General features: G+C 40.6%; 1 protein-coding gene across 5 annotated transcripts; it reads right to left on the bottom strand.

Annotated features, from left to right (window-relative positions):
• Nucleotides 1-5,241: 5,241 nt before the first annotated feature.
• Nucleotides 5,242-9,310, bottom strand: LOC118218000 (zinc finger protein OZF-like). 5 transcript variants are annotated; one of them, XM_035400319.1, is made up of 3 exons: nt 9,088-9,304; nt 7,075-7,223; nt 5,242-6,662 (listed from the first exon to the last, which is right to left on the bottom strand). In XM_035400319.1, the coding sequence occupies exons 1-3, from the start codon at nt 9,153-9,155 to the stop codon at nt 5,422-5,424; spliced, it is 1,458 nt and encodes a 485-aa protein (XP_035256210.1). In that variant the 5' UTR covers nt 9,156-9,304; the 3' UTR covers nt 5,242-5,421. The 5 variants fall into 5 exon arrangements, 4 of the variants coding, with proteins under 4 accessions (XP_035256210.1, XP_035256186.1, XP_035256191.1 ...); XM_035400295.1 differs by having other exon boundaries at nt 6,967-7,223; nt 9,088-9,303; XM_035400300.1 differs by having other exon boundaries at nt 6,967-7,223; nt 9,120-9,303.
• Nucleotides 9,311-9,318: the final 8 nt, after the last annotated feature.

Raw genomic sequence — 9,318 nt, 5'->3', positions numbered from 1 at the left:
TCTTCCATCTTCATCCTGAGTACCCAACTTCAGCCATCTACTTTCCCCATCTAGCTACCCAGATAGCTAGAAGTAACGTTATTTACTGGTCCAACAGAAAACAGGATAACTCTGTGTCACTTTTCATCCCCGTTGTGAACTTCAGCTGTCACCATGGAGCAATTTCAATGTTGACTCTGGTTTTTGAACGTGTCCTGTCGGCTTGCCGTTTCACTTTGCTGTAGGTTACTTGTGTTTCTTAAAGTCAGCCATTGCAGTTGCTAGCTACAAATATTCTGCTGAAACCTGATCCCACCCCACAGGCTCTGTATCCACACCACACAGAAAAGAAAGTCACATAAAGATCCCAAACACATTTTACATGAAATATAGGCAGAGGAGCATGGATTTGGCAAACAGAGCTGTCAATGAACTGCAACTAATTCAAAACTCTGCTTGATCCTTGACCCATACAAAACCACTTAACCATATCAGTGCAGTTCTTCACAAGCTCCACCGTCTCCCAGTTAAATTCTGAATTCAATTCAAAATCCCCCTCTTACATACGAAGCCTTCCACAACCTAGCTCCCACCTATCTCTTTGACTTGCTCCTGGCCTGCTTACCACCCCCTCCTCACGCCTGACCTCATTTGGTAATCGAGCATTTAGCTGTGTTGCAGCAAATTTTGGAACTTACTTCCTCTTCACATTCTCTCCTCTGACTCATTCTTCATTCAAAAAACAGCTGACTCTTCATTTAAAAAAATAGACTGAAGGGGAACAAATGAAGGTGAAAGTATTTATTTGTTTGTAGTATAACTCATTAAGGAAGCTAATTGTGCACATTCTTTTATCTCTTCCATGTGATATACATTGAGCTCTATAATGTTTGGGACAAAGTCATATTTTTTCTTGATTTGGCTCTATGCTACAAATTTTGGCTCTATGCTACAAACAGTTCACATGTGGTTAAAATGAACATTCTCAGAATTTATTTTAGGGTATTTTTATACACTTCGGTTTCACCATGTAGAAATTATACACAATCCCCCCATTTCCGGGCACCATAATGTTTGGAACGTAATGTTCTATCAACGGAATTAGTCCTGTTTAGTACTTTGTTACATACCCTTTACATGCAATGACTGCTTGAAGTTTGTGACCCATAAGCCGCGTTTCCACCGAAATTACCCGGAACTTTCAGTCCCAGGAACTACTTTACCAGGAACTAAAATGTTCCTTCAGCCAATGGTTGTCTGTGTTTCCACCGGGGTCTAAAGTACCGCGAAGATTAGGCAAATTAGCCCACTGACGTATGAAAAAGCAACGTTGTCGTCGGTCTGTCTGTCATATGATTTCTTCCGTAACCCCATACTACCACCGAAGTAGCCTACATTATTTTCTAATAACCGGGACAGCCCGGAGGGGTTTATTCCACTTATACAACGGGTTACCAACAATGACTATATATGGTTACTTTTGTATTTATTGATTTTCATATATCCTCTCAAACACATTCATTATGTTTTTATGCGAACATTCGCTTTCATGTCTTGACATCCGAAGCGACAGAATGCATTCACATTTATATGTATAACTGGCAACAACAGCAGAAAACATGCACAAGTTGTAAACAATTTGCTGTTTGATTACTTTCTCGTCGTCAATTCCATATAGGCTAATGGCAAAATGACAAGAATAGAACGAAAACTCGGACTTGCGTGAAAATGTAAATTAGTAGTGGTACAGCCACCGTTTGCTTTCCTTCGAAATTACTGCTAGCCGAGCAGCGAAGTGTGCCCTCCAGATGCGAACCATGCACCATAAATTAGTCCATAGTCTTCCTGGTATTTTCGTGGAATTGAAAAATGTCAGTAAAATTACGGCAGTCTGAAAAAGCTAAAGGGAAGATTACTAGAATTAACCTGTTAGTTTACGCGGATAAAAAGTGCGGATGGTGATTTCCAGTTTGCTTGTACTGTATCATCAATGTTAATTATGCAGAACTACCGCATACCTCGCATAACTGTATCAAACGTTTTGAGTCAATTACAACGGGCTAACAAAGAAAATCCGGAAGAAAATATTCAGCAACCGAATTTATCCGTTTGAATGTTTTGGTAGCCTACGTAATATGCTGTCCCCGCACGAATGCTTAGCATTTTATAAAACGAATACTAAAGCAAGAAAAGAACAGAAGAGCACACGTTATAATTCCAAGACGTTGACAGGCTATAACCAAAACTAGGCTACTGCGCCGCATAACGTACAAGTTTGATTTGAAGTTATTATGAAAATAAATTGGTTTGCCGCTGCATATTTTCAAACATGGCGGGTAATGGCGGAAAATAAATACAACGCAAATGTTGAGTACTCGACCAATCAGAAATGTTCAGCGCTGCAAGCTCCACCCAAAAGGTTCCTGTACTTTCGGAAAGTACTACCCCCCGAGCAGGAACGTTTTGGGGGGTAAAACAAAGCCCCCAGAACTAAATTTAGACCCTAGTTCCTGCGGTGGAAACGCACCGAGTTCCTCAAAAGGTTCCTAGTTCCGGGGTATAGTTCCTGCGGTGGAAACGCGGCTTTCGAATAGACATCACCAGGTGCTGAGTATCTTCTCAGATAGTGCCCGGCAAGGCCTGTGTTGCAGCTGTCTTCAGCTCCTGCTTCCTTCGGAGGCTAGGGCTGCGTCCGAAAGATTACGTCCTATGTCTTTTCCTAACCACTTTTCCTTGACCTCGATGGAAAACGTCATGAGGTTAAGGAAAGATGTGAAGGAGAATTCAAAAGGACTTAGGAAAAGACAACCGCGGTGCTGAGAGAATCCGACTGCACTTACACTAGGCTACGTAATTATGCGACGGCGGATGTCATTGACGTGGGTCTCCAGTGGTAAAACCACAATGTTCCGAAGACGGACTACTAAAAGCGCATCTTACATATTTCACCCCGTGCGTTCTTACCGTGTTGTTTCATGCAGGCTATATAAACATGGACAACCCGGTGAAAATATTACTTCATTACCAAGGTTGTAATCGAAATAAAAAAGGAATATAGGCTACCAGTCACAAAAGTGAAATGAAATGGTTGTCACATTGAGAATGGTTGCTCACGCTCACCCTCCTGTCCACTCATATTTATCGACATGAATCCCAATTAGTATGATTGTATGAAAATAATTCATTAAATTTAATAATTCATTAAATTGAATGCAATCATCATTCATAAGTTTCAAACATGTTGAATTAAAAACAATCTGGCTAAAAACGTCTCATATCCCTTTTTCTTGAAAGACAGACTTCTGTGTTATGGTTAATATGCTGATTATGATCTGATTATAAGCCTATGCATATAATAGCTTAAGAACCACGACACAACTCAGTCAAGTTGATCATTTGTTTTCGTGAACGGCCGAATGGTGCTTCGCTTTAAATGTTGCTGCCGTAAGGAATTGTGGGACGGCATTATCTCCTTTCCTTTCATAAAGGACGGTCCAGTGTGCCCTATGCTAAAGGAGATAAGATAGGAAGCACTGAAGCACCTTTCCTTAGCATTTAGAGAATTCGAACAGCTCTTATCAAGCTCTTATCATGGCTGCCACTTAGATACTTACGGCTCATTTCACTTAGTTAGGAACCTTCCTAAGCAAAAAAGACTATTCGGATGCAGCCTAGATTTCTCTTCAGAATAAGAAAGGCATGTTCAATTGGATGTTTGCGATCATTGTCTTGCTGTAGGATGAACAGCTATCCAGGGAGTTTGCTTGAACTTGAGCTGATAGAATACTTCAGTACACTTCAGAATTCCTGGAACACAAGTGAGCCAGTGCCTGTGGCAGCCGTACTGTACATAACCAAACCATGACATCCCATGACAGATTTGTGAATTGATTACAAATCTAAAATTGTGGTGTCTAGTAAAAATGTGGAAAGGAAAGGAAATTAGGGAATTCTGAAATTCTTGTGAATTCTTTTTAAGATTCCATGTTTTCATGTAAAAAATATAAAATAATATTTAGGGCTACACATTTACTGGTCTGTGTATTGGCTTATAATATACAAGGTGTAATTGTTTCAAATGTATTGATCAAATTAAACAAAGGTAAATTGCATCAATATTAGTCTTCCACATGTGTAAATCTTGTGGAAGTCAGGTTATAGAACGACACGTCATTTACGTTGGTCGATGCTTGTGCTTTAAACTGGTGCTTGTGAGTTCAATATGACAATGGCTCCACATGCAAGACTCTCTCAGCTTTAGCATATTCTAAAAAGTGATATACTGTATATCCAGATGTAGAATTGTATGCGTGTTAAAGACAAAGGTTCCCGATGTTGCTGTCCACAAAACATTTATTTAGTTTTACCTCTGCAATAGAAATTAAGTCTTTAGATTTTGTTTTCAACAGCTTATCCTGGAGAACAGAACAGTACATAACTTTATTGTCCACAGAAGTGGAAATTTGAAAAATAAAACCTCACGCTTGTAAACCTGGAGCTTACTTTTAAGGTTAAATCCTTGGCTTTAATTATAACATCCTGCTTATAGTATCACAACTAAACAAAGTGATATTGGATGTCTTTATTGGATACTCTAATAATGCTTGTGCCCTGCAAGTCTTTTTGATGTTGATTGGGTTGGGAGGTTAACTGCATGCCACCTGTACAGCAAGGAACACTATTAATTTTTCTTCTCTTTGAATAAAAAACCTGTGGTAAGCCACAGTCCAACTTTGGTGAGAGAGTGAGTGGGAGAGATTACAACTTTTGGTGAAGGTTTGGGTCAATGACAAATGATGAAAGTAAGGAAATGCTAAAACTTGAGTAAAAAAGCAGAAAGGATGTTAGGCTGGAATTAAAGTTTCTTAATCATTATGTGCAGTTAGCATCACAAATCCAATGAGTCTTCAAGCTTACTGATTTATAGTTACAACTCAATATTATGAAATTCCACAATTGCTTCTGGGTGGCTCATTCTTGTAAGGCACAGTTCTGCTGTATGGAAGGGCCTCATGGTCTGCTGAATCCAGACCTAGCCAGTGCTGACTGTGGCCAGAAGTGCTGCAGTCGCACACTGCAACCAATCTGTCAGGTTTTTTGTTCTCTTCTCTGTATTTGTGCAGTGTCAGTCTAAATGTAAGTCTTTACAAAAGGAGATGTGCGAGAGGGGTAATGGGTGCCAGAGTACGGAATGAATATCTTTTGATTTCTCATGTTTCTTACCCAAAACGTAAGCCAAACTGAAAGACTTGTTTTATGACAGAATTTTAAAAAATGTATGTTTTATTACCAATATGAATCATTATATTTGGTTAGATTACTACCACATTAAACACAGGTAACAACATACAAATTGAATTGAGTGTGGTGAAGCACACTGTGGTGAAGTCTCTTTTGAATTATCCTCTGTAAAATATTTACCAACAAACCCAGGTCTCTCCCTCAGCCCTGGCAGCCATGTGTGCGAAGTTTGTATGAGTATGCAAAACTTTCGCCACATCGTTCGCAGTGGTATGGCCTCTCCCCTGTGTGAGTGCGCTGGTGAGTCTTAAGGGCAGCCAACCAGCCAAAGTTCTTCCCACAGTCCTTGCACTGGAAGGGAGTCTCCCCCGTGTGGATCCGGCAGTGGGCCTTGAGGTTTCCTTTGTTCTTGAAACCCTTCCCACACACCGAGCAGGAGAACGGAGTCTCTCCTGTGTGGATACGAATGTGAGCCTTCAGGTTGCCTAGCTGGCTGAAGCTCTTGCCGCATTCTGTGCAGGGGTATGGAGTCTCTCCGGTATGTGTGCGACGGTGTCTCTTCAAGTTCTCCAGCTGGCTAAAACTCTTGTCACAGAAGGAACACTGGTATGGGGTCTCGCCGGTGTGGCTGCGCAAGTGAAGCTTTAGGGAACCCATCTGACTGAAGCCTTTGTCGCAATCTTTGCAGTGATAGGGCCTTTCTCCTGTGTGGGTCCGCTGGTGCCGCTGCAGGTTGCGTGACTGACGAAAGCTCTTTCCACAGTCGGTGCAGATGTACAGAGTACTCCCATGGTGAGTCTTTTCATGGTCGCGTAGGCTGCGTAGCAGGTGAAACGCCATACCACAGTCAGTACAAGAGTAAGAATGCTTCACAGCACATGGCTCACTGGTCCACTTCACCACGTTCTTCACCAGGGAGCTCTTGTCACTGGCACCACTCTGGTAAGGAGTCTCCTCAAAGTGGCTTGTGCTGTGCAGTTTCAGAGAGTCAAATTGAGCAAAAGTCTTACCACAGTCTGCACAGGAATAAGGCTGAGCTTCTGCATGTGTGAGCTGGTGTACCTTCAGTATGTCCTTACGTTGGAATGTTTTCCCACATTTCATACAGTGAAACATTGTTTCTGCAACCCCTTCTAGGTCCCCCTTCCTGCCAGACTGTGCTTTTGTCAGGTGCACAGTTTTCTGGCTGTTGAGGCACTGGTAGCTCTGGTGACATTCTGGGCAGTGGTGGAAAGTCAGAACACGCTCCCCTGTCCACAGAGCCCCAGGAAGGACAGTGGTGCTCACAATAGACAGGCTTGTCTCTTGGTGCTTGTTAACCTGCAGTTGACGCTGCACCCCTTCCTCCTTCACAAAACTAGACCAGTGTTTCTCAAGCAAGTGTTTGTCCAGTGCTTGCTGGCCTCTGCAATATCTTCTACAGGAAAGGTTTCGGAGATTATCTGAATATATAAAAAAAGGAAGAATGTTACAGGAAATGTTCTATGAAAAATACTAACAAGCACACCATAAAGAGCAGGCACATGTACTGTTTGTGTGTAGTATTTGTCAAAGGGCAAAAAAAAAATAATGGTAAAATGTATGTAGGCCATCAGTAAACTTCAAATACTAAATGTTTCAAATTCACTGGATAATTTTAAATTGTAAAATTAAGCCAATGAGAAATGACAATTGCTGCAAATATATACATTAATGAAATGAACTCATAAATAAATGAAGTGTGCCTAAAGAATGAGGCTACTTTACCCCTGTCTGTTGGACATACAGGATGATTTTGTATTACATCAATAGGCCATGTGTTCTCTGAATTATCCTTGGGTACCAAGCACTCCAACCTGGTGTGGTCCAACTCACTACATTTGCCACTGATGTCTTCCTCTTCCAGAATGCATTCCTCCAAGATTTCCACTGAAATATCTTCTACAGTTTCCTCTTTTATCTCAATTGTATCTATTTCGTCCCTGACCACTTCTCCAGCGTTGGCCATTGTAATCACCAAAACACTGTTATGCAGAAGAAACAGTGACATTTATTAACAAAGGTCATTGTGAATAAATACCAAAGAAGTGTTCAAAACAAAGGAATGGCTTCTATGGCCTCTTTGATACAAATTATGAAACGTATTCCTTCTACCCTAAATAGACACATATCATGATGTTTATCATTTGAACACAGCTGTTGAATTCTTTGTCAAATATGATTTACAAATACCTGCTCCAGTACTACAGCACTTGATGGAAAACAGCCTATTTCCTAACTATTTCATTAACAGATGTATAGCTGGTAACATGATATTCCTGAACTTTTTAGTTGGCTACCAAGCAAACAGTCAACTGCTGACTTTCTTCAGGAATTCTCGGATAAGGAACGCACAGTAAAATGTCCAGTGTTAAATCAACTCTTAGAGATTACATATGGTCCCAATAGGACACACGTGTACACTGTTAAGAGTTGAATTAACACTGGATATTTTACTGTGCAACTACAGAAAAGCCAGGAAATGACAATGGGACCATAGGCCGTTTTCAGCTACTGTTCCTTGAAAATGTGATGTAATCTGCATATGTAATTTGTACATTGTTCTTAAATAATAACATGTTAATTTAAATGTGATGTAGTGTACTGCGATGCAGTTACAATTTCTTGCGTACATTCATGTACATTTAGGTGAAAAGGCTAGTTCCTGGGCATGTCCTGCCAAAACTACAGCTTTGCAACAAACCACTGCTGCTGTCAATGTTTCAATACAATGGTAAATGCTCAGGGAAAATCTGTGTCTTGACTATAGATTAGTATTTCTGGACCGGTTTTTTTTAAATTATTTTTATTTATTTATAATTTGACAAATTTAGGAGAAAGGAGCATTCCATCCCTACATATCTCTTTACCTCATCACAGACGTAGCATGTGATATTACCTGTAACAACACTTTGGCTATATTCATGTGCAGGGCATGATCTTTGAGGGGTGTGTAACAATCTGTTTACGTTTATTTTTCCTGATTATCGAATGTATCTCAAAATAGTTATCAGTAGGCTACATTATGAAAAACAAACGTAGGCGTGTCTGAAATATTTTGTCATGTGCGACCAACGCGGCAGTCTAACGATTAAATCAAAGAAGAGGCGATGGGCCAATGCAGGAGTGTTTTCTGGGTGTGTTAGCCGTTAACCTGGTAGGTAGGCCCAACCCACTTCGCGAAAGCAAAAACGACCTGACTGGCAAGCTAAATGTATAGTAGGAGGTAAAAACTGTAAAGAGTTGTCGGTGTAAATTCAAGATATTCTGTGCTAAGATATTAGTAAAAAAAAAAAAAAATCGTACTGCAAACTAGTAAACTTCGGGAAGCACAAATATAATCATCTTGCTCTCCTTTAACAGGGTTAGAAGAAGGCAATGGGACAATGCTGTACAAATAAGTAATAAACCGAAGTGGCACATCTAACAACGGCATCTTAGAAACGAAACGTTAGCTAGTTTACTTTAGTAAGAGCAGCAACATATCGGAAACACGTAGGCTACAACACCTACAAACATAGTACATTTAGCTAGCAAGTTAAACAACGGCTATCTAGGCTATCTACGTCTCATGTTTTGACTTGTTGCCCTGTGTTCTAACGCTAACGCTACTTCTGGCGAGCATCTTGTTGGTTAGTTTTCTAGCTCGTTTGCAAAGTAAAAAATAACAATCATAAGATCAAAACGCACACCGTTCAGTCAACCGCAAAATTACCATGCATCTCTAGCTCTAACTAGACTATTTTAGTGGCATTTAAAAATCAAACGTCTATCCCCAGGCGCAGGTCTTTGCCTTTTGCAACTCAGGTCTAACGTAACGTATTGTTCGTGTTGGCTGTGTTAAGCTACCATCCAAGCAGTCCTCCGCACACTTTCATTACCTCCCGACTTTTCGGCCTGAGTTGTATTAATGGCATTTACTTCCAGCCAAAATAAGTTTCCCACAGACGGAACGTTTGCAGCTTCACACAATTTTTTTCTTTCCAAGTCGTGGCTCTAATAATGGCTGCTGCTAACGTTGCCATTTAAGACGTAGCTCGACGATACATTATATTTCAGATGTACTGCCATCTACTGGCA

The sequence above is a fragment of the Anguilla anguilla genome, chromosome 2 (assembly GCF_013347855.1).
Source record: "Anguilla anguilla isolate fAngAng1 chromosome 2, fAngAng1.pri, whole genome shotgun sequence".
In the NCBI taxonomy this organism is placed as follows: Eukaryota; Metazoa; Chordata; class Actinopteri; order Anguilliformes; family Anguillidae; genus Anguilla; species Anguilla anguilla.
This window is presented reverse-complemented; position numbering and strand designations above follow the sequence as displayed.